Source organism: Hydra vulgaris, chromosome 07 (assembly GCF_038396675.1).
Source record: "Hydra vulgaris chromosome 07, alternate assembly HydraT2T_AEP".
NCBI lineage: Eukaryota > Metazoa > Cnidaria > Hydrozoa > Anthoathecata > Hydridae > Hydra > Hydra vulgaris.
The window spans coordinates 19,286,708-19,313,824 of NC_088926.1; the positions used below are offsets into that span (position 1 = coordinate 19,286,708).

General features: G+C 25.7%; 1 protein-coding gene across 4 annotated transcripts in view; it reads left to right on the forward strand.

The window, feature by feature from the left end:
* The window catches only part of LOC124806626 (receptor-type tyrosine-protein phosphatase S), a 94,092-nt gene that overhangs the window by 58,307 nt on the left and 8,668 nt on the right, over positions 1–27,117 (forward strand). For all 4 annotated transcript variants that reach the window (XR_010639607.1, XM_065801291.1, XM_065801289.1 and 1 more), the window contains 8 exons: positions 354–556; positions 769–900; positions 1,109–1,264; positions 1,594–1,934; positions 3,360–3,647; positions 8,944–9,205; positions 23,083–23,414; positions 26,353–26,484. Coding sequence is in view for 3 of the 4 variants with exons in the window: in XM_065801291.1 (XP_065657363.1) it covers positions 354–556; positions 769–900; positions 1,109–1,264; positions 1,594–1,934; positions 3,360–3,647; positions 8,944–9,205; positions 23,083–23,414; positions 26,353–26,484 (1,846 nt within the window). In the remaining variant the exon portion in view is untranslated. The remainder of the gene's footprint in view (positions 1–353; positions 557–768; positions 901–1,108; positions 1,265–1,593; positions 1,935–3,359; positions 3,648–8,943; positions 9,206–23,082; positions 23,415–26,352; positions 26,485–27,117) is intronic.

A 27,117-nucleotide genomic window follows, 5' to 3' on the forward strand; every position in this document is an offset into this window, starting at 1 on the left:
AAAAAAAAACAAAAATGTGTGTGTTAACAAGTTTACTACTTACAAGGCTCCAAGCAAATTAAGTTGGGACAAGAAGACATTTAAGAGAATAGACTTTATATGCATATATATATATATATATATATATATATATATATATATATATATATATATATATATATATATATATATATATATATGTATATATATATATATATATATATATATATTTATTTATTTAAAAAAAAAGAAATGAAAGCACTCAAGTATTCTAGCTATATGGTTAGAATACTTGAGTGCTTTCATTTTTTTTTAAATAAGTATGTATTCATGTATATAAAAGTGCATTAGAAAAATTTTAATTTTTTTTTTAGGTACCATCAGCTTATAGTGTCAAAAGTGCAATCAACAGAAGTGCTGCCATCAACTTCATCTATAATATCTTCTCGAAGTATTTCAAGCTCCATTCTAAATCATCCATTAAAAAACTTATATGTCACATTGGTTGTGGACATGATGAAAGTACCAAACGTTTTTTTGGTCGGAGACAACTCAGTATTTGTGCACAATAATATAAGTACAATGCTTTTATATCCTTTTTTGAGAACCATTTATTTTGAGGATTTCTTACAATAACTTCTATGTGAGATAGGATGTTAATGTTGAGAATTACGGTTTGGGAGTAAGATTCATAATATTTTTTAAAAGAAAAACTAATTTTTGTTTTTAATATGGCCTTTTAAAAGTTTTTATTGTCCTTGTGAAAAAGTTTTTGTTTAATTGTTTTAGAAGTTCAAAACATTCCACTAGAACCTAATTCTACCTATGTATTTTTCCAAAGAGCTTTTATAAATGATACTGATTATTTCTCTTACAATTGGACAGAAGCTATTCATACTAAACCAATAGAAATACTCAATGGTATGTTGTTATAGAATGAATTTAAATTCATTGCTTTAACTACAATGATATTTATATGCAAAATTATTTGTTAAATTGAACAAAAATTAATTTTCTTATTAATTTTTGTTCAATTTTTTTTTTTTAATTTATAAATAATTTTTTTTTTCATTTATTATTTAAATAAATGCTAATGTGATATGATTTATTATACTTTTTTGCATTCTAGAAACTGAGGTTGTTGCAATAACAGTTGGAATCGTGTTTAGCATAATATCTATTATATTTATAATTATTGTTTTGTGTCATTGGAAGTATTCAACAAAATATACACCAAAACCTCCAAAAAAATCAAAGATAGAGCATTCTAAAAGATTAAAGACAGGTAGATTTACAAAGTTATATAAGTTTTATCATAATTATTATCATCATCATAGTTGTATGCTTTATTACATAGCGGTAGTAGTGTAGTGGTAGAGCGCTCACTTCATAAGCAAGATGTTCTGAGTTCGATCCCCACCACGTTCCTGGTAGTATCGCGCTAAACTTGCTTCTCCATGCAGCGGCCTTGTTTTCCAAGGTTCGTGTTAAAGAATTAAAAGAGGGTTATAACCACAATAAGTAGATTGTAATGGTCCTCTTGGCCTTGGGGAGGTAAATAACATTAAAAAAGATTTGGGTAGCACATATTTGCTAATATAAAATATTTTTTAGATCCCTGTCTTCCCATTAAAGACTCTGAATTTCAAAATCATATGACGCACATGAAGTTTAACAATTTTAAAGCATTTAATGATGAATTTTCTTCCATGCCTGTGGAGGCTTGCAGCTATAGTGAATTTTTAAAGCTATCTGATAAGCAAAAAAAACGATTTCACAATATTCCTTGTTATGATAAATCTCGTGTTACATCTGATGATATCTATCTTCATGCAAATTATATACCTGGTTTTATTACTTCAAAAGATTATATTATCATGATGAGTCCATCAAATGAAGAAATAGATGCATTCTGGAAAATGGTTTGGGAAAATAGTGTCAGACATATAGTAATGGTAACTCTTACTATTAAATGATTTTATTATATTGTTATTAATGTTGGTAAATAAATAATAATTTTGTAAAGTTATACTGTGTTGTAGAGGGCTTGCTTTTTAAGCAAAATGTTCATAACCTGCCATATCTCTTGTAGTACTGTGCTTAACTTTTTTGTTAATTTAGACCCTTTTTTTTATCAAGGATTGTGTTATGTAGGTATACAGTTAAAAATAGGGTTATTACATCAATTTTCAAAGGTAGGGTACTTAACTATAGGGATACCTCTAACCTTGAGTAGGTAAGTACAATAAATAAATTTTAAATAATTTTTATATATAGTGGCAGTGTTGGTGTTTACATCCTATATTGAGATTCATATTACAGAAGATATAAAAAGTTTAAAAAACATAATTAGAAATTAATATAATAAATTACAAAACCTAAAGTTTGAAAAAATTATAGTAGCTTCAGTATTTTCATCCTCAAAATATTAGAATAATTCAACTTATTATCCAGCAGCTCTTTTATAACTGTAAAAATAACTCTGCAACATCACAGAATCATATAAACTTTGTTACATAGCAAAATATTCATATACTTTAAGTATCTGAGACATATAAAACTACCCATGTATACTTTTTTCATCATATTAAAGTTATTAGATTCATAAGAATCTCTTTATTTTTATTATAATATAAGATTCATGAAAAGCTCTTTGTTCTTATTATAATATCAGATTTTAGCTTTGTTCTTTAAGTCTAATTACTCCAAGTAAAGCTGATTTTATTTTCATTAATTTTAATTTGGTAAAGTTTAATTTATTTATATATTTGTTTATATATTTATTTATATATTTATTATTTATATATTATTATTTATTTAAATATTATATATATAATTTATTTATATATTTATATATTATTTATTTATATAATTAATTTTATTTATTTATTTAATTTGTTAAAGTTAAAGATGAAATATTATTAATTGAAAGCTATGCAACATTTTCAAGGCATTTTTATCAACTATTTAAACTACTTTTTTGTTAGTTAGACTTACACAAACTTTGTCAAACTTTAATTTAATATTTTAAAGGTCTCTATCTCATTTATCATTTTACCATTTACCATTTGAGTTTAAAAAGTTAGTTAAAAGTAGCATAAAACCAAATATTTATTTAAAGTTAAAAGATAAGAATGTAAATACATTAACATAATTTGTTATGTGTTAACAATAAAATAATTTATTATGTGTTAAATTTTTAGTCAGACAACTTTGTTGTGCTGTCAAGGCCTAATATTATAAAAAGCCATGGGTTTTCAACATTATTAACTTTTAAACATTATTTAGCTTCCCCTTTATGTAGCATCTAAACTTGTAAACAATTTTTTTTTTCTACTCATGACAAGAGCTCAACTTGTATAATGTATTCTTCACTTTAGATTGGAGCTATGGTTGAAAAAAATAAAACAATTTGTGCGCAATATTTTCCAACCAACACGTATTCTCTAGATGATTGCTCCATTAAAATCACTTTATTGGCTTCTCAGGAGTTTGCAAATATGATTTTAAGAAAATTTTCTTTAAAACTCGATGATGAGTCTCGTACAGTTTTTCATTATCAATTTCTGAGTTGGCCTTCAGTGCAAGTAACCCCTCATCTGCCATCAACATTTCTTCAGTTTATGATGATGGTTTTTAATGAGACAACTAAAAATACTACACCAATAGTAAGTATTAAAATAAACTATAAAATTATTATGCAAACGATTTTTGTAATGTTTTATTTGACCAGGCCTTTCAGTGGTTTTAATTATTGCAGATCAGTTAAATGATAACAATAGCAACTGTACTTGCTATTGTTATCATTTATACTTGTTTCATGATCAATTGGGTGATACATGATACAATAAGCAATACTTGTTATATAATTGATTTGATGATACAATAGCAATTGTTCTTGTTAAATAATTGATTGTATATATTTACTTGTTACTACAATTATTGTTCAATTTTTTATTATTTTTTTTTTATTAGCTATAAGTTATGATTTTTACATTTTGTACATTTTTAGTAGACCTTTTCATAAATGAATGTCTGTATATCAAATCGAGGCTTAGGTTGTACAGTTTAAACGAAACAGTGTAAACGAAAAATTATTTCATCGTTTAAACTTATCTATTTCTTTAGCTTTATCTGTTGTTTTAAAAAAAGAGTTTAAACATTTAAAAAAAATTTTCACAAAAATTTTTTTTCTTTTTCAAAGTATTCTAAAATTTTAAAATTAAAGTAAAATATTTTGAGTATGTAGTTGAAAATTTAATTAAACTGGAAACTTCAAAATAAACTTCAGTGAAGGAGGAGGCTGAATTAGTGCGAATTTCATAACTGCGAATCTGCATAAGTGCGAAGCAGTTGCAAAGACTGGCATAAGTGCGAACTGGCACAAGCGCGAACTGGCATAAGTGCGCCGAAAGAATTTGCAAACATTGGCATAAGTGCGAACTGGCATAAGTGCGAACTGGCATATGTGCAAATCAATTGCAAAAACTGGCATAAGTGCGAACTGGCACAAGCACGAACTGGCATAAGTGCGCTGAAAGAATTTGCAAACATTGGCATAAGTGTGAATCTCATAATAGATTTAAAAGTTTGGAATACAATATTGCCTATGGTGACAAAATAAAAAAAAATAAAAAAATACTTTACCATTATTATTTTATCCAAATTAATTCAAAAATATACAACAATAGACTAATTTGAACATAAATACTTTATTGATATGTACTCAGTCTGTTGTATAAAATATAGATTTACAAATTTATGCTAAAATACAATGTATATATATTTACATAAAATTTTTCTGAAAAAGAATCTATTTGTAATTATTTATGATTGTATGTAAATAAACTCAATTTTAATGCTTTTTTTATGACTTGATACATATTTTTTTCTATAAGTTTCTGTGTTTTTTATTACTGGCTCATAAAAGTTAGTTAAAACTCCACAAACAATAACTATTTGATTGAGAGAAACAATCATGTTTAGCAGAATAACACAATATATGAAATACATGAAAACATATAAGTCTTTGAATCATTCTAATAATGTAAGTTCATTCACCTCCAATTTGCTGACTTATTTTTAATTTGCTGAATTACCTTGGTTTTAGTGAATTATTTTTAATTTGCTGAATTACCTTGGTTTTAGTGAATTATTTTTAATTTGCTGAATTACCTTGGTTTTAGTGAATTATTTTTAATTTGCTGAATTACCTTGGTTTTAGTGAATTATTTTTAATTTGCTGAATTACCTTGGTTTTAGTGAATTATTTTTAATTTGCTGAATTACCTTGGTTTTAGTGAATTATTTTTAATTTGCTGAATTACCTTGGTTTTAGTGAATTATTTTTAATTTGCTGAATTACCTTGGTTTTAGTGAATTATTTTTAATTAATTTAAACTAGCACAAAGCGCGAATTATTTTCAACTTTAAAAAATGGTAGAATAAGTAGTTCAACTCCTTAAAAAATTTAAACTTAAAAAATCGTGGATTCAACTCCTAGTGGACTTGAAAAATTTTGTATTCTTAACCCTCTGTCTATTATAAATTCTTCTCTGTATTTGTATAAATCTTGAGAACAGATATAAATGTACAACTACCACCTTGGGCAGTGCCAACTAAAACCTTTACAGTAGTGTGACTTTTATTATCAGAATTTATGCATTATTAATGAATGAGGTACAGCTACTTTTTTATCTACACAATCAATAATACTTAACATTTGGAAATTTCTGATTGAGGCATGTTTAATTTGTATCTAATTTAATAAAGGACATAAGCTTAGGCTGAACAGCTTTATCTATATAAAACTCAACCAAGTTATAATAAAATTGCTCATAAGTCCTTTACATACAGGAAAAAGAAACATTACATGATTAATATTTTTTCTTAATTGTGCTCGTTATAAATCATGCATATAGTGGTAACAGAGTTCAAATTTCTACTACTTTCATTCTCTTGTAAATACTTTCTCCATTTTCTTTGGAATCAAGAAGTATAAAAACTGCACTAAAGGTCTTTCTATTAGAAATTCTGTGTTATGTCAATAAATTTATTGCCTTTATTTGCCATTGTTGCTTTCTTTTTTGTTTTCATTTTGAAACTGTTTTATTTCTAATTTGTTGTTGATGAACAATTCCCCTATTTATACAACTACTTGTTTTTAGGATCATCTAGCCAGTCCACACTTTTTTTGGGTGGAGGAAATTGTCTAAAAGTCAATAGTTTCCTTTCTTTTCCCCAGCTTTAAAGTTATTTCTGCTACAAAGAAATAGTTTAATACCTTTTTATAAAAAGCATTTAGTAATTTCAGCAGCTTTTTAACTTCCTCTTGCTTAAAATACAAGTACAAATGATATAATGATCCAGTAACATTAAAACCATTTAAACTGTTTTTTTACTTTATCAAATTGCGCTAATGAGAAACTTCAATTTTTATTTTGGAAAATAAAAAATTCAATGCCAGAAACCTTTAGTTTTTGGCATTCAATATTATAACTTTGATTGCAGCAGTTAAAGGCAGCACAATGTTTTTCAGAAGATTTTCTTACGCATATTTTTTATTAGAAGCCATTTGGTTTGTTTATCAACGGTACAACTTAAGCCTCGTTTTGAGTTTTTTGGACGTTTATTTATGAAAACATCTATTATGTTCTATGTGTCTCTATATGCTTGTTACTTCTCATGTTATATGTCTCTATGCTTGTTACTTCTCATGTTATATTTAATAATCAGTATCAAGTCTTTTATCAGACATCTGTGGCATAATTCTTATTAACTATTGTAATTTTTCATTATTATTATTAAGAAATACTGTTATGCTTATAATTATTATATTTGCTATTATATTTAGTATTTGTCATTACTTTATTATCTTTTTACAGTTGCAAATGTTATAACCAATATTTTTATTATTGTTATTATTTTTATTGTTTAGTGATTAATTTGAAATAATATATATCTTGTTGTTATTTATTACTTAAAAAAATATATATATTGTTGTTGTAGGAAATGAAATTTGTTTGTTGTCTGCATACAGGCCCTGTATTTAGAGCAGGGCCTCAATAATGTCCCGTGGCTACGTTCCGCCCTCAGTGACTATTTTCTGCCCTTTATATTATAACTCTCCATTATACAATAAAATAACTGACAGAGATTAATTAATAAAGAAATGTAAAGTTTACAAATTATTTACAAAATATTTATATTAGTTTTAGTCTTTAGAAAATAATTTTGAACATTTAATCATAATAATGTTTTAAAATTTGCGAATTTAAAACCAAAATGGCATTTTCATCAAATTAGTGAAAAATTGCCAAGGAATGTCATGTATTTAACAGTGAATGAACAAAACACTTTTTTAGTGAATTTAATTAGGTGCTAGTATATTTAATATGAAATGAATTTCATTGTACAAAGAATATAATCAAGGGGGGCACTATGGTTCAAAACATTAGAAAAATTAAAATCAACTGATATATCACTAACTGCTCAATTGACTATTTTTATTTGTGGTATTTATAAAGATTATTTTGTAACTGAAGAGGTATTTTACGTCTATCCTATGCAGAACAACAGGAAATCATTTTGCTGGCCATTAAGAAAGTTTAAAAAAAGTTTAACTTGACTTACAACAGATTAATGATTGTAAAAAATATTGGTGTTGTTTCCAGACTGAAATTAAAGAATACAACTTGTCATTAATTAAGCTGCATTGTATTATTCTTCATCAAAATTCAAGCAGCCTTGGCACAGTGGTAGCGCACTTGCCTCAGAAACAGAAGATCTGTGGTTCAAATCCCACCTCTGGGCGACATTGGTTTGGAAGGAGACATGAACTTCCTATTAAATCCTCTTCCGCAGTGCTCTGTGATATGATCTTAAGGACTTGTTTGGGCACCAAAAATAAAAAATTTTACAGCAAAGGCTGTAGGTGTGAATTATGTCATGTTTTCAGTAGTTAAAATAATAAACAGCATTAAGTCTAGTCCTTTACGAAGTAGGCACTTTTAGGCATTTCTCGATGAAAATGGCTCTGAATAGGGTGGCCTGCTTTATTATACTAAGATAAGAAGACTTTCTAGAGTTAATATGCTCAAAAAACTTATTTAAGACAAAAGATAATAAATTTTTTCATAAGTATAAACAAAATTATCTACTTGAGTTAGAGGAAAATGAGTTGATAAGATCACATTTCTGGTAGACCTGAACAGAAATGCAAATTTATTCTAGCTTTTCAGTTGAAATTAACTTTGTGGGAGCAGCTCACAAAGTTAATTTTAAGGACTGGAAATTTCAGTCATTTTCTAGCTCTCTTTAACCTGTATTTCTGAATTAAAAACAATATTTTCAAAAAGGTATGCAGACATTAAAAATCAAATTGTTCACAGTGTCATTCTTTGTTGAAATTGAGACTGTACCAGAAAAATTCTGAATCGAGTTAATTGATGTTGTAATGATGTTTTGAGAGAGACATACAGCAGTACAGTAACTTAGTTGTAAATGTAAAAGTGATGGGTATCATGTATGGTAGCACATACTTGTGTGAAAGTGTGTTTTCTCGTATAAAATTTGCCAAGTCTAAAACAAGATCTGTACTGATAGATACTAACTTAATACTTTTAGAATTGCAACCAGTCTGTTGCCAATTGAAATAAAAACATCGTGAAAAAAAGGCAGGTTCATCATTACTAATAAACTATTATTTATAATGTACCTAATAGGTAGCTAGAATATATGTGCATGGTGTTCCATTGCAAGTCCACATTTAATAAATTTAAAAAAATCTTTTTCAAATAAAATATTTTCAAAAACCTCCAGTTAACAGCTAAAAACCAAACTTTGGCCTTCATCAAAAAGGTTGTGGCCACCCCTGATTTAGAGGATTTTTATTATGTTACAAAAAATCTAACACTTTTTTTAAAATATTTTGATATTTAAGCTTTTTATGATTTTTTTGTTTAGGTTGTTCATAGTTCGTACTCTAGTGGCTCTGCAAGTATATTTGTATGCGTTGATACTCAAATGCATCGCATTGTTAAACAAAATGATGTAAATGTACATAGTAATGTTTTAGAAGTAAGAAGTTATCGTCATGATGGAGTTCAATCTTTAGATGAATACATATTTATTCATGAATGTATATTAGAGTTTATTCTGACAAGACATTTTGAAGATATACCTATCCGTTATTTGTCCTCCTACATTCAAAATGTTAACAAGTCAGGTAATCAGTTCTACTTAATTTCACCTAATTTGTCCTTTATATATATATATATATATATATATATATATATATATATATATATATATATATATATATATATATATATATATATATATATATATATATATATATATATATATATATATATATATATATATATACAGGCCTCAGCCTGAAATGAGAGCTTTAGCTCTCGCTCTTGCCCACACTCCCTAAAGTGGTTTATGGGAGCAATTTACGGCTCTCGCAAAAGTATAATTTTTTCTCTCAAAAGTATATTTATTGTTGTAACAAAAATGAAAATCACAAAGTCATTTTTATATTTAAAAAAAAAAACTGCAATGCTTTTTAAGACACAGTTGTTGCACAAAAAAAAAATTAAAAAAGAGCGCCAATTTAAATGCAAATGTTTTTAATTAGATTGGACTATTTGATAAAAAATAAAATTATTACAAATTATTGCATAATAATTTTTATTTTATGTAATGAATTATATATTTTATATATTAATTACTTAAATATATTATTCACTTTTATTGTAGATTTCTTAATTGTTGTAATAATTCTTAAAATGCCTGCATTCTATTACAATAAGAAAATATAAAATATTTTTTATAAGCAGTAAAAACTTTTATAGCTCTTTGTCAAATTTATCAAATTTATCAAATAAGTATTGTTGTTAATAAATAAATAGGTAGTTAGTGTGAAAACCCTAAGATAACTCTTGTCTAAAGAATGCTTTCATGACACAATAAATGACGCTTTCTATGTATATACTCTTGTAACATTAATATTACAAACATATGCTTGTTACAAGTGTTAAACTAAATTTTTTAATTTAATAAGCAATTTTTTTAAAAATAAACAGCTAGCTCGTTTTAAAACCAAAAGCTCTCGTAAAAAGCTGTTTAGAGGAGCTTTTCTCTGCTCTTGCACTAATTTACTCCTACCGAGGCTTGTATATATATATATATATATATATATATATATATATATATATATATATATATATATATATATATATATATATATATTTATATATATCTTTTAAAATCATATTCTTGTTATACGATATTTATATTTGTTAAATTTGATTAAAACGGTTGCGTATAAACTTTTTGTTTTAAATATATTTCGATGTAATTATATATTTACAATATTGTGAAATATTGTGTAAATATATAATTACATCGAAATATATTTAAAACAAAAAGTTTATATGCAGTCGTTTTAATCAAATTTAACAAATATATATATATATATATATATATCAAGTCTTCTCAGTAGATTCTTCTGGTTGCACACCTTATATAATCATGCATACAACTTTTTTTTTGATAACTTGGCTACAGTTTTTTGCACATATCGATAATTTGCATGTTTAAAAGAAATGCACTGAAAAACTAATTTAAAGAGAGAATTAAAAATAAATGAACAATAAACTTAAAAGAAAAACAAACTTAACAAATGATAAACTAAATAAAAGATAAACCTGAGAAAATAAAAGCATAAAACTAATATTTTTTTTAATTTAGAAGCAACTTAATTAATAGTTCAAACTTAACTAATTTAAAAGCATTTCATTTAAAAATTTAAGGCTAATAATTTTTTCTGTATCACATGTTGATTTTGCCTATAGGTTGATTAATTGTATCATTTATGAGTCGGTACTGTTATATCGGCATTAGTCAAGGGTTCACTAAACCCTACCAACAGATATTTTTTTTATGTTTATTTGCTTTATAGTATATTTTTTATAGCACCACAGTAGAATTTTAAAAACGTTGAAAAGAATAATTATGATAATTAAATGTTTTTATTTCAGGGGGTTGTTCCTAAAGTATAATACTAAGTTCTCCTAATACATAAATGTAGGAGGTTATTGTTTGAGACTTTTAAAGTAATATAGCGCTTTATGTTGAACAAAAATCTATGTGCAATAGAGGGAATGATCTTTTACCTATATTTGAAAGTTAATTTTAATGTTACATACTTTATGGACAAACGCCTAATAAGCAAACAATATATAAGAAAAGCTGTTTTCTTATAGCAACTTATTTTGAAACTGCTTCAAAAAAAGTCTTTTAATAATAGTTAGGTCCCCAACCATTATTTTTGAAAGTTTATTAAGAAACCTTGATTTGAATTACTTTTTTGATTTGGTTCGATTTGAATTTTCAAAGCTTCATACATCATGTTTTTCTTATCGAACGACAAAACTTATTGAACAACCTGGTATTCTAAGTTTAAAATTGAACATGCATAAAACACTTATTGAACATACTATGTTTCATTACTCAGTGGCGAATGGAGGTCATAGCAGTTAAAGAAGGTTACTAAAGTAATCAGGGTTACTGATTTTTAGGGGAAGGGGGGAAAGTGATCCTTCTTTTGAGGGTCACAATAAAGAGGGGCTGTCACCTCTCCACCCGCTTTTCCTACGCGTGTGGTGTTACTGATAACCAGAGTCAACCCTGTTGCGCTAAGCAAATTGTCATTAACGTAAATTGTTTGGATTGGCTGCTTATATAAAATAATTAATGTCCCCCTTGGGAATATGTATAAATAGCGTGATTATCAAAGCCTCGCTCTCTTGAAGTAACCTTTCAAACAACAACAGACTTGAGCAACTCTTTTACTACTAGCTGTAATCTACGATATCTTCTTTGTGTTTGTTGCGTATTTGTATATACTTATTAATTCTAATAAATTGAACTCGTTTTACAATACAACTCTTACGTAAAATAACATGGAGCCCACAAAGAATATGGAAAGAATATGAAGTCCTGAAGAATATTTTGAAATCTGAAGTCCTTGGTAGAGACTAAAAACAAAATTAAAGAAGCAATATATACAGAAAGAGTTGTGATCAATTAATCAGCTAAGTGAATTTATTATTTGTTAATGAGAATATTCTTTAAAGATATACGTTAGGATTTATTTAAAACTAAATTATAACTTTTGGATTGTTTGTCGATCGTTAACTACAAACTATTATTCCTTATTATAGTTGTTTATGTGATAATTGCATTTTGTTGTTGTTTTGAAATATTTATTTCATGATTATTAAGAAATTTATTTAAGATACTAAAGGAATTTAGTTAAGATATTATTAAGAAAATTATTTAAGATATTATTAAGAATTGAGGTTCATAAGATTTATTTATTAAGTATAATTGTACACAAAGTTATTTAAGTTAATATATAAAGTTAAGGTCAATGGTAATATTATTATTTATCATTATTTTTGCTACGAGGGTTCAATTTGACTGGACATTTTGTTGATACAAGGTTTCATTGATTCATTGATCGAGGTCTCAATTTGAAAGGCCATACAGTTTTATTTAAAACCATATACCATTTATGTATATAGTTTATTTATTTTCTTAATCTTATTATGTCTAATCTTGCTAATAAATGTAGAGGACAAGCAGTGGCCGTCAATTCAGTCAGACGAATTTTCGATCAAGCTAACAATCTTATGGTTGGTGGTTTGTACGGAGATTGCTTGAATGAGTTGATAAGTCTGAAAAAAACAGCCATTAGTAAGTATTTAAAAATTACACAGTTTGATTGCGATATATCATCTTTGATTAAGGTGGATGAGGCATTAGAACAAGAAGAAATTATGAGTACAGAGGTTTACCATTTTTTATAACTGATTTATTTTGTGTATAGAAGATTTTATTAATGAAAATAATGTTGATGATATAAGTTCGAATAAGTTTATTAGCAAGACAGATTTCTAATTTAAAAGCTTCCTGCTTTTAAATTAGAAATCTTTGACGGTAAACAAGAAAATTGGCAAACTTTTTATGAAAATTTTGATTGCGCTATAAATAAGAATATGGAATTGTCTGATATGCAAAAAATGACTTATCTTAGAAATTTAGTTAAAGATCAGGCTTTATCTGCAATTACAGTATTAACCTTATCTAATGAAAACTATTCAGTAGCTTTGAGTATATTAAAAAATAGATTTTCCAATAAGTGATTATTAATTTCAATTTATATGAAAAAATTCTTATCACTAGGAAAAATTAAGGATGTTAGAAATACAAGTGAATTAAGGAAAATTTTGGTACAATAGAAATAAAAATTTGGAGTTTAGAAAATCTATTATTAGATGAAAGTATGTACGGATCAATTTTAATTTCTATCTTATTAGAAAAATTCCCAGAGAAATTAAATTTAATTATAAATAGAGAATTAAACGGAAGTCAAGCTTGGAATATAATTAACGTTTTAGAAATATTAAAAAATGAAATAAGCGCCAGAGAAAATACACGTAGTAATTATGAAAATTTTAGAAATCCTATAACTGCAAATACTTTATACACTAACGGAACAGATAATCGATTTAGTAACAATTTAAACCAGAATTTAAGGCAAATTAATTTCCGTAATCAAAATATTTCTACAAATTTAATTTCCTGTTTTTATTGTTTAAAAAATCATAAATCTCATTATTGTAATTTAGTGACTGATGTTTTAGCTAGGAAAAGTATTTAAATGGAAAAAAGATGTTGCATTTGTTGCCTACGTAAAAGTCACTCAAGTAAAAATTGTAGATCAAATTTTCAATGTTTTAAGTGTGACCAGCCTCACCATATATATATATATATTTGTGATTTGAGTTTTAAAGAGAATAATAAATTTGATAATGGCTCTAAAACAGGACAGTTAACAGCTGTTGCTGATGTTTCTTCTAAAATTATTCAACGTGTTTTACTCCAGACATTAGTTTATAGTTATTGTCGTCTTATCTTTGATAACTTTTCTCAATTAAGTTACATTATGCCTTCATTATGTAAAAAATTAAATTTAAAAACAATAGATTCTAAAGAAATTGTTATCAAAACTTTTGAAAATAATAATACAAATGAAATTTTAGATAAAGTTAAAGTTTATGTTCAAGGTAATGACAGGGTTGATATTAAAATTATATGTTTTGTAAAAGAAATTTGTTCTCCGTTAAATGGCCAGATTATCATAGAGATAATGAATATTTATCAGAATATAGGTTGATATTTTAGTAGGTGCTGATTACTAAAGGTCAATAATTGAAAATAAGATAAGATGGTTTGAAGGCCCGATGACAATAAAATTAAAGGTAGGATACTTAGTCAGTGGTCCTATCACGGTTAAGAATAATAATAAAGTAGATTATTCTGTTCTGTCTTCGCATGTTTTAAAAGTCGAAGCAGAATTATATAATGATAAAACAGTTTTAAAAGATAAGTTTTCAACTATTTGGAAAAAAAATGAAGATAATATTAGTGACAATTTAGTTGTCGAACATTTTCGCAAAAGCAATAAATTTGAAAATAATAAGTATACTGTAGAACTACCCTTTAAGGAGAATCATCCTTTGTTATGTGATAATTATAATTTATATTTAAAGAGATTCAAATCATTAGAGAAAAAGTTTTTAATTGATGCAAAATTATTTGATTCATATAATAATATTATAAAAGAACAATTATTTAATGGAATGGTAGAGCAAATTTTAAGTAATAAATCTAAGGTCGACTTGTTCATCATTTACCTCATTGACTAGTTATAAGAGAAGATAAAGTTACAACTTAGATGCGCATTGTATTTGATGCGAGTGCGACAAACTCAGGTCCCTGGCTAAATGATTTTTTATCTTTATCTTCTCTTATAAATAGTCAATTCAGGTCCTTCTTTAACAACTCTACTAAATGGAGTTTTGATACAATTTTGTGTAAATAAGATAGCATTTATTGCAGATATTGAAAAAGCCTTTTTGAACATTTAAATATCTGAGAAACATCGTGATTTCATACAATTTTTATGGTATGAAAATATTAATAGTTTTATTTGGAGTCACTTCTCCTTTTCTTCTTTCAGCAACTTTAATTAGCCATGCGGAGCATTATTTAAGTTCTGATCCAATATTTGTAAGTCGATTACTTTTTTCTATTCATGTTGGCGATTTGAGTTTTGCTCTGATTCTGTAATTGAATGTTTTAAGTTTGATGAAATGTTGTTCCTGGCTAGGTGAAGCTGGTTTTAATTTTAAAAAATTTGAATCTAATTCAGTCGAGTTTGATAAGTTAATAAATGAAACGAATTTTCAGAGTCAAAATATTGCTAAAGTGTTAAGTTTAACATGGAACAAGAAATAAGATTTTTTTTTTTTTTCGTGTTTTGAATTATTTAAGATTGCCATCCCTTTTGCAATAAAAAGAGACATACTTAGTTTTACAGCAAGTTTTTTCGATCCCTTGGGACTAATAAACCCAGTAATTGTGCATTTAAAAATTTTATTTCAACAAATTTGTATATTTAATTGTAAAATTAATAAAGATTTATTAAAATTATGGCAAGATATTTATAAGGATTTAGGTTCTGTACAGTGGATTTATGTACCTAGATGTTATTTTTTTTTTTTTAATCGAGTGCAAGTTGCACTTAATTTGAACTTTATGGTTTTAGTGATGCTAGTTTAAAAGCCTTTGGGTGTTGTATATATTTAAGATGTATTTTTAATGAGAAAAAAAAGCGTTCCTCTCTTGTCACTTCAAAATCTAGAATAGCCTCTCTAAGTAAATGTACAATACCTCGATTAGAATTAAAAGGTTGCTTACTGCTTGCAACACCTAGTTCAAAAGTATTTAATTTATTTTCATCAATCATTCTTATTTCTAAAATTAAATTATTTTCAGATTTTTATATTTGTTTACATTGGATCAAAAATTCTAATAAAATTTTTGAAACATTTATTCAAAACCGTCTTGAAAAAATTAAGATTTATTTGACTTTTCTTTTTGGGATTACATCAAAACAGATCGTAATCCTGGGGATATTATATCACGAGGTGCTAGTATTGAAAATTTAACTAATAATCGGTTATGGTTTAATGGACCAAAATTTCTTTATACTCCAGAGATTATGCCTTCCTTTGATCAAAATAAATTAATAACCTCGAGAGGAAACAAAAATATTACTAATAACTAATGAATTGTTCATAGATTTAAAATTTATTGATATAACTTATTTTAATTTATATTCCCGTTTAATATGAGTAACAGCTTATATTCTAAAATTCGAATCTTGCTTAAAAAATACGCAAGTACGAAAAGACAATCTTTTGCTTTCTTCTTTTGAATTAAAAAACGCCAAAATAATTTGGATTAAATTTATCCAACAAAATATATATAGTTCTAAGAATTATAAACAACTAAAAAATGATTTAGGATTTTTCATTGGTAGCAAAGGAATAATAAGATGTAGGGGACGATTGGGAAATGCTCCAATTAGTTACAATATTAAATTTCCAATATTTCTTCCAAAAGAAAGTCTTTTTACTGAATTAGTTATTTTACATTATCATGAAAGTGTTAAGCACAACGGCGTAAAAGAAACACTAAACCATTTAAGAATGGAATTTTGGATTCCAAAAGCTAGAAATTTAATTAAGTTAAAAACTTAATTTAAAAATGTTTTTTGTGTCAAAGGTACTAAGGCAAAACTTATAGTTATCCTGATGTTTCTCCGTTACCTTTAAGTAGAGTAAACGATGATTATGTTTTTAAATACCCAGGAATTGATTACTGTGGACCATTATTTGTGAAAAATGGATAATGGATCATGTTTTACAGCCGATAAAACACAACAGTTTGCATCCTCAAAAGGCATTTTATGGCACTTCAATGTTGCAGCTGCTCTGTGGTGGGGAGGATTCTTTGAACGTATGGTATGTTCAGTCAAGAGAATTCTCAGAAAAATATTGAAAACTGCAAGATTATCTTACGAAGAAGTACTCACAATTCTTGCAGAAATCGAAGTCGTTACAAATAATCGTTTTCAAACAATAACGGACGCAAGCAACTCTTCTACTACGCGTTGTGATCTACGATATCTTCTTTGTGTTTATTGCGTATTTGTATATACTTATTAATTATAATAAAATGAACTTGTTTTACAATACGACTCTTACATAAAACAACAAACCTACATTTTCAAAAAGTAATAACAGTTGTAAATTAAAGAAAAAGAAAAATTGACAATTTCTGTATTTATTATTTTTTCTACTAAATTTTTAGCTACTTTTAACAAAGTTGTTAGTTACATGAGAAAAATCAATAAGGATTTTTTCAAATATATAAGTAATAATATTAAACTTTATAAGAACAAAAAGAGTAATATCTATTATCATCAACTGCTATGGATAAAATTTGTTTTTCTAAATGTTTAAGTCATGTATTTATGTTTTTTCCCACTATTTTCTCTCTCTCTCTCTCTCTCTCTCTCTCTCTCTCTCTCTCTCTCTCTCTCTCTCTCTCTCTCTCTATATATATATATATATATATATATATATATATATATGTATATATATATATATATATATATATATATATATATATATATTTATATATATATATATATATATATAAATATATGTATATATGTATATATATATATATATATATATTTATATATATATATATATATAAATATATGTATATATGTATATATATATATATATATATATATATATATATATATATATATATATATATATATATATATATATATATATATATATATATATATATATAGGCCTTGTTGCGAGATTTCGCTGCGTAATGAAAATGCGTAGCGCATTTCTAAGTAGTTCAACTCAGCGAATATATTTTTTATTGTTAGGAGTTATATTGCGTCACTAGGGTCTTTTCAAGTACCGCGTTGTCATTAAAGTTATTTTATTAACGCATTAAAAATCATACAGTTTTTTTTTTTTCTCACTATAACAAAAGTTACAAATAAAATCTAAGTTCCTATTTGAAAAATCATTTTTATTATTTTTTTCAAATATAAACTAAATTTTATTTTGAAAAAATATTTTCTCCATAAAACATAAAATAATATTTCTTTATTTTCTTATAATTTTACAGTTGGTTTTTGGTTATTTAATTAACTGTTAATAAATTTTTTCTTATTTATTTTGTGAACTCTTTTTAATGTCTTTAAACAATAAAGAGTTTTTTTTTATTATTTATCAGTTACTGATAACATATTTGTGATCATAATTTATTTTCATAAATTAAACGAACGTCATTAAAACTTTACGTTATTGAATTAACAATAAACAAAATATCTTATTGATAAAATATTTACATCAAAATAAATCATTTTTTAAACTATTATGCCAAAAAATAATTTTTATATTTAAAAGGAATTTAGATATTTAATTCCTTAAGATAAAACTTAAAACATTTTATTTTTTTTAACTAATTTTTAACAACAACAAAAAAATTATTAAATAAACTGTTTCTTTAGCAAAAAATCTATTAGTTTAAATTGCGGTTAAATGCTTTTACTTATGACTTTTTTTTTTTCTGAATAAACGTCACGTTAACAACATCAAAAGATGATTTAAATATTCTTAAAGATAAAAGTTTTTGCGTAGCGCAAAACTGCTGAACCCGTAGGCAAATCGCCTTTTCGCAGGCAAAATGCAAGCTGCGTAATGCTTCTTAACAAGGCCTGATATATATATACATATATATAAATATATATATATATATATAAATATATATATATATATATATATATATATATATAAATATATATATATATATATATATATATATATATATATATATATATATATATATATATATATATATATATATATATATATATATATATATATATAACCCCTAACTGGTTGTCAGAAAATTTTCCGTATTTTGTTGACAAAAAGTAAAAATTAAAATGCAAGACCGGAATTTTTTTTTTATTACTTGATAAACTGCCTGCCCCAACCAAACCCTCAGTCAATATAGCAGCACTCCCTTGCGAGTCAGGCTCTAAGATAGTCGATGTAGCAACACTCCATTGTGAGTCAGGCTATTTGTCAGTTGATGTAGCAGTACTTTGTTGCAAGTCAGGCTATAAGATAGTCGATGTAGCAACACTCCGTGCATGGTTTACACTAAAAAAATAGAATTAAAAAAGTTTTATGTAAAAAAATAAAAATAAAAACATTTAATTAAAAAAAATAAAAATAAAAACATTTTATTAAAAAGAATAAAAATAAAAACATTGTTTATATTATTAAAAACATTCAGAATGTTTTTAAAAATTAAATTTGCGTTTTTGTGGTTTTTTTAAAAAACAATTAATTTGTAATTAAATTTATTGGTTTTAACTTTCTGGCCACATGAAAATGTTGGACAAAAGTCAAAAGTAATTAAAATTGACATATTTGTTAACAAAAGAATCATTTTTATCCTCTGTACTCCCAAATGCAACAATTTATATAACTATATATATATATATATATATATATATATATATATATATATATATATATATATATATATATATATATATATATATGTATATATATATATTAGGGGTATGACTAAGAAGCACATTTCCATTTCTCGGAAATGGCATAGCAACAAAAGATGAACTTTTACTTGTATTAATCAAAAAAATCAATACTTTTTTCCAAAATCAAAAAAAAACTCCCCACCAGCGCACCTGAAAACTTGGTCCCAGCAGTCTGAAAATACAAAAAATTCAAATCTTTGCATTTATGGTGGGGACAGGGTGTGTTACCAGTGTACCTTGATCTATAAAATTTTAGATTATATTTTTTTTTTTAGTAAAGATGACGGTAATGGTTGGTCCTACCCATTTGAAGTTATGATGTATATTTTGTGATTGTTGATGATGGGGGGGGGGGGGGGTGAGAGGGAGAGGAGTCAAAAAAGAAGTTTGTCAAACTTTTAAATTTTTTTGTGTAAATAAAAATAATGTCAACAAGCAATTGTTGAAAAAAAATATCTCATTTTGAAAAATTTCATTTTAGAAAAAAAATTAAAATTAGTTAACGCATAATATATAACCCATAACACAATTGTTTATTAATAAAACTGTATTACAGTAGTTATGCTATGTGTTAATTTTCCAAACATTTCTACAAATAATATAGCTTCAAGTCTATTTTTTTATGGCTCAATGTATTGAAATAAGAGGTTGTTTTATGGTAAAAAAATTTAACATGCGCCTAAGAAAATACTGACTAATATATCAGATGTTTACTATATTATAGTAAAATTTACAATTCAGTCCAAAATTAAATTGACTTAATAATATAGTAATATGTTTTCGAGATAAAAATATCAATATATAAATGTTTTTAGTTACAATAACTTTAATATTTTTGATTTGCCATTTGGAGACAAGATTGTTTATTTAAAAAGGAATAGAAAGAATCAAAGTAAAAAGTGAAGTAAGAAAAAAATTTAAAGTTTATAAGAGTTGATTAGGAAACAAACAAAGGTTGGTTAGTGAAAAATTTGAGAAGAAAATAAAATGTTTTGATATTTGCGATAATGGAGATAATAAGATAGACAGTATCTCCAATATCTTTTAGAAAATTTAAATAGCCTGGTATTGTTCCTATTTTCCCAAAAGCGTTGAGAAAAATTTACCTCCAATAAAATATTATTGCAATAAGGAAAGCTGATTCATAAAATATGTGCTGAAGACACTTTAAAAACACAAAAAACACAGTTGGTATTTAAATGAAAGATTTGTGGCTATGTGCTGATATATTTCTATCTGTAAATTAATTACATAAATTAACTCTTGAATTATAATATTGTGCAAAAGTAAACAGACAAGCGCATAATTTGAGATAACTTTTGAATGAAAAATCCACATTTCTTTCAAATTTTCACTGGAATGTCAAAAAATTGATGACAATTCTAAAAACAAATGAATTTTTTTTAATCTAAGCAACCTAATCTTAAAAGTTCAAAAAAAAATGTTTAAAAAAAAATCTACTTTATGTACTTTTTTTTGCACGGATACTTTTGCATGCGCATTTTTCAATTTTTTTCATTTTTCATTTTTCATTTTTCGAAACATCATTGAAAAATGCGCATGCAAAAGTATCCATGCAAAAAAAGTACATAAAGTAGATTTTTTTTTTTAAACATTTTTTTAATTTAAAATGTTGTGATTTAAAGTAAATTTTCTTTACTACTTTGTTAAGAAACCTTTTAGCATTGATTACTGCTTGCATTGATAGCAGCGACAAAGTATTGAGTCCAAAAGCTTCATAATCACATTATTGTTAATTTTTTCCCATTCTTGATTTATAACTTTGAATATATCATGTTTAATTGTTGATAGATGTTCAATAGGATTAAGTTCAGGACTTTGCGGAGGCCATTCTATTAATCAAATTTTTTTGGTATTGAAAAAGTCTTTCACAAGGGTTCAAGTGTGCTTTGAGTCATTGTCCTGCTGAAATATCTATCCTTGAGACATTTTGTCTTAAGCATGTGGTAGCGTAACATCCTTAATGGTATTTTGCACACATTTTTGTCTATTATGCCATCAATCAAATGGATAGGATCAACACAACCACTATGAAGCAACCCCAGACCATAATGTTTCCTCCACCATGCTTTACTGCTGTTAGCTGCTATTTAGGATTGTTTCTATGACCTTTTGGTTGACCAACATATCTAATACCATCAGATCCAAATAACATAAATTTAGATTCGTCACTTGACCAATTCAAATGTTAATTAGCAAATCTCAAGCGTGCTTTTCGATATTTTATAGAAATAAAAGGTTTTTTTTGCAGGACATCTTCTAAATAGATTTGCAGACCTCCAACGACGCTAGGTTGTGTCAACACTACATTTTATATTACAAAATTCTTTCATTTCAGCATTTAACAAGACAGGATTTTTGCGTGGATCATTTTTTGCGGCACAAATTAAAATTTTATCTTGTCTTTTATATGTAATTCAAGGCTTTCCTAACTTTAGAGAGATTCTATTGTTATTTCTTTCCTTATATCTTTTATATATATTCGCTACTGTTGATTTTTCAATATTAAACTGATCCGATATGTCTCTTGTAGTTCTGCCTTGTTCGATTGCTTGCAATACCACTTCTTTGACAGCTAAACTTGTAAATTTTCACTTTGTTATTTTTAAAATTTATTTAAAACAATCTTCTTTTTAATTAAAAATACTTTATATTTTGTTTAAAATTTTTAAACATTAAATAAAAGCCAACAAAAGTATTGGAATTTTATTATTTTAGTTCTGCCTGGATACTTTTGCACACATATTTCAATAAAATGAACTTTTAAGGTTAGATAGTTTAGATTTAGTAAAAATTAATTTGTTTTTAGAATTGTAATTAGTTTTTTGGCATTCCAGTGAAAATTTGAAAAAAGTTAGACTTTTCAAAAGTTACCTCAAGTTATGCGCTTGTCTAGTTACTTTTGCACGATACTGTAGCTCAAACAGCAAAGCTTGCAAGTTGTATAACAATTAAAGATTTATTGGACCTGAAAACTGGTTTTTCTTTGATTTGTCAATATGACATTGCATTAGATAGAATGACTGAAAACTATTTCAGTCATTCTATCTAGTTAAACTGAGACTTATTGTTGCTATGTGCTATGTGTATATATAATATATACACATAGCACATAGTAATATGATATATAAGTATATAATATATATACTATATATTATATACTTATTTCCAGATTAAAAAAGATTTTTAAAAAATTTGACACACATTTTTCATACACGTGATTGCAAATGGGTAAGATCAACTATTCCCGTCTATATATAAATATATATATATATATATATATATATATATATATATATATATATATATATATATATATATATATATATATATATATATATATATATATATATATATATTAATAATCCAACATTACAAGACTTAATAAAGATTTATAGACTTTAATGAGACATTAATTAGACTTATTGAGTTTAGAAATTAGATGCAGTTTTTATGATTTTTTATCTGTTTGGTTTAAATTTTAGTTCCTCGCTTTGCTGAAGAGTTTGATTTCATTGTTAAGAATCTGTGTAACAACAATCGCAAATCATTAGTTGCCAGTCTGCCATGTAATAAAGCTAAGAACACAGATGATTGTGTTAAACCATTTGACTATAATAGAGTAAAGTTAAAAAAAACTAATGAAGAAGGTTCGGACTATATTAATGCAAGCTTTATTGATACCTATTTGGCAAAATCTTCATTTATTGTTGCACAGACTCCAAATATTGATTCTCTTGAGGTATTTTGGCGTATGGTGTATGAAATGGAGACCTGGGTCATAATTATGTGTTGTCAGGAGATTGAGCAAGGAAATGTAAGTAAATGAATCTTAGGTTTTTTTCATTAACTTTATTTGATTTAAAAAGTTACTTTATATAAAATATGACAGAGTAATATAAGTCATTTTTTGTTTTGTTTTACATTAACTTGAACCTGATGCTGCAACCTTTTTTTGTAATTGGACTAATTTCATTTTTTGTAAACAAAATTTCAAATATCTAGAAAAAGAAAAAGGAACTTTGTACTTGGAGCATGTAAAGTTAACATGAATAAAAATGAAAAAAAAAACTTTTTTGGCTGATGTATTCCCCTGGGCGATAAGTAGGTAAAAAAGATAATTAAAAAAATAAAAACTATTAAATGATTTAAAAAAATAAAAAGTAATTAAATAAAAGAAATTAAAAAAAAAATAGTTATAAGTAGTTTGCATGAAACTAACAATATTAAGGTATTAATTTTGATGTGCATTTAGGAACACTGGGGACACCTTTTATGCGGTTATGATAGTAATAAGAGTAATTGTTGTTGGATCAAAATCTTCCAGTTTTAAAAATTAGAAATTACAGATTCTGCCTTCATTCAGGCAGGACTGAGACAGAATTGTTGTCTTGACTGCAAGTTGGAAAATAATTTATACGAGAAATAACTTAAGCCGCTGGAAACAGAGTGATTAGGATGTCTAACATTGGATTATCCTGTTTGCCATCAGTAAAGAGTGTGCTCATTAGAATTAAGAAATGGATTGGAAGATAAGGAATATTGCATTTTTGATAATATCTCAAAGATATTGTTAAATGTTAAGTAACACTAAAAAGCATAATAAAAGTATGATTCAAAAGCAAAAAGAAAGCCTACAAAAATATGAAAACAAATGTAACAACAAAACAAATATAACTACTAATCTAATAATATCCTTAACAAAAAAAAAATTGCACTACTAGCTTATTTTGTCTTTTGTTTCCTTTTTTTCTTAATGTTCCTCTATCATGTATATCTAGCAAAGTATATTCAAAGTTTGCCACAATGGTTATGATATGAAAATAACAATAATAAGTAATAATCGTAATTATTATTAAATGATAATGAAAATTCAAATACAGTTGTTAAAAAGAAAAAATATATATAAAGTATCAAAGCAAAAGTTTAAAAAATTAATACAAAACTTTTATTATTGTTTTAATTAAAAATATCATCAATTGAAGAATGCTAAAAACAATATTTAACAGTAAGTTTCTGTTAACTCGAATCTCCAAGGAAAAAACAAATTTTATAGTTTTACTTTCACTCGAAAATATAGCATTTATTTCTGTTTTATAAAGTCTTTTATTTATTATATAGTTTTAAAATTATCATTAGTCAACATGCCAGCGTGGCAGAGTGGTTTGCTTATTGTTTGAATCAAATTTGAAAGTCGTGGTTTGAATCCTACCTCTGGCAACTTTTTTTTTTTTTAAATCTGTTTTATAGATATTACATACATAACATATGTAAAGATATTATACACTATAACAAACAAAAGTATATTTATAAAGCTAAAAATTCTAAAAACATGAAAACATCAGTAGAAATTTGTTGTGTATGTGTTATGATTAATGTGCTCAGGTTATTAGTTCTAATAAGCTGCGGATGGTCTGAAAAATAATTTTATGGTCTGAAACTTAATAAAGAAAAGATCTCATAAGACAGTCCTGCTACTCCAGAAAGTGTTGCTGTAGAGGCAGAAAAAAAAAAACTTTTAGCTAGAAAAAATTTTAAAATTTTGTTTTTAACTGACATCACTGTGCCTAATTTTTTTGGCTTAACTTTTAGATTAGCATTTTATAGCTAAGGCCACATCTATAGCTTTTATTGGTCTAAGATTTTAGTTCTGCCATTTGTATAGCATTACATACAAATGTCTATATGTGTAAATGTCTTATGCATATGTTAAGTTTGCAGGCAGTATATGGAACAATCCTGTATAAAATAAAATATAAAATAAGAAAACTTTAAAATTTTATTTAACAATTAGAAATCTTTTTTTTCTATATTTTTGATTTTTTGCTATAAATATATAAGCAAGATTAAAAAAATTTCAAAATTTATTACGCTAAGTGGAGGTTTTTAAACACCAAAATGACACTAATGACAGAGCACTAAACCACTGAGCTATCAATGATATCCGTTTAGGAGAAAAACCAACTTAATTAACCAACTTATAAATCTCTTATAAATCTCTTCTTTTTTTTTGCTCTAAAAGCAATTTTTCAGAATGAATTATTTTACTAAAAAATATTTAAGTAATTAAGGAATAGGTATAGAAATGATTGGTGTGGAATAGATACGTATAAAAATGATAGGTTTGGTAAATACTTGCATTTTATGGGTCTAGAAAGCAAGAATATATATATAAGGAAAAGTATAGAAAAGGTTGGTGTGGAATAGACTTACAAAGACCCATATTTTTACAGGTCTGGTCAGCCAGTTATTATTATTATTATTATTATTAACATTATTATTATTGTTGTTATTATTATTATTATTATTATTACAGCTATTATTGCTATTATTATTGTTACTACTATTATTTATTTACATTTATTGATTTTATTCTTAGCCATTAGTCTGTTTATAAGTTACAACCCTTGGAATTAGAAAAAATGAAAATCTTTTAGAGGTTGGCATCAGGTCAGCAAAAAAAATTTGATACAAAAGTTTTACCATTAGTCATAGAAACAAGGTCGGCAATTTTAGGTAAAAATTGCTGACCTCAAAGTGTTTAAGGCCGACCTCAAACACTTTAAGGTCAGCATTTAGGTCGGCATTGCCTAATGCTGACCCTAATTCCGAGGGCTGAAGTTATAATAAATTTATATTATATATATTATATATAATGCTAGTTATAAATAAATTTGATTTGTTTATAATATTTATTTTTTTTTTTTTTTTTTTGCCTATTCATTAAAGTTTTTGTTTCTTTTGTTTTCGATAAGTTATGTTCAGAAACATTTTGGCCTGAAGAAGGCTTTATGATGGTTTTTGGTAATCTCTCTGTGAAATTAGTATTTGAAGAACTTCATATAAAAGATGTGATATTTCGTCGCATTCAGATTCTGAATAACAAGGTAAAGAAAGTTTTTTTATTCAAATTTCTCTTAAACACCCTGAGTGGACTCTTCCTATTTTGAAGATCAATTTTTTAAAATTTTGTGTTAAAGGAAGACGCTTATCTGATCGACCTAAATATCTTTATATTTATATTGTATTCATCATAAATATCTCTATTTTTGTATTGTATTTATCAAGTTTATACTATTTTAATTTTTCATAAAGACATATTTAATAAAACTATTTATTTAAACTATATTTGTTTTGTTGACTTTTCTACTGATGCACAGTGGGCCGGATATTAGACATATGGTGGACAAAATTATTTTGATCTTTTTTTTTTTTTATTAAAACCCTTTATATGTCCAAAGAATCACTTTGTATTAAGATATATTTACTTTTATTATAAATTTTAGTTAAATAGTTGCTAATTCTAATAATTATTTAACAAACTTGATAAAACTTTAAAAGCGCGGATTTGCAATTTTTTAGTTTCAAATTCTATAACTTCTTAATATTGTGGAACTGAATAACAGACTCTTCTGGTGGAATAAACTAAAAAAAAATTGATGCAACAAACTTTAAAAATAAAAATGCGCACTTCAGAAAAAATGAAAATTTATCACTAGATTTGAAACTCTATTATCGAT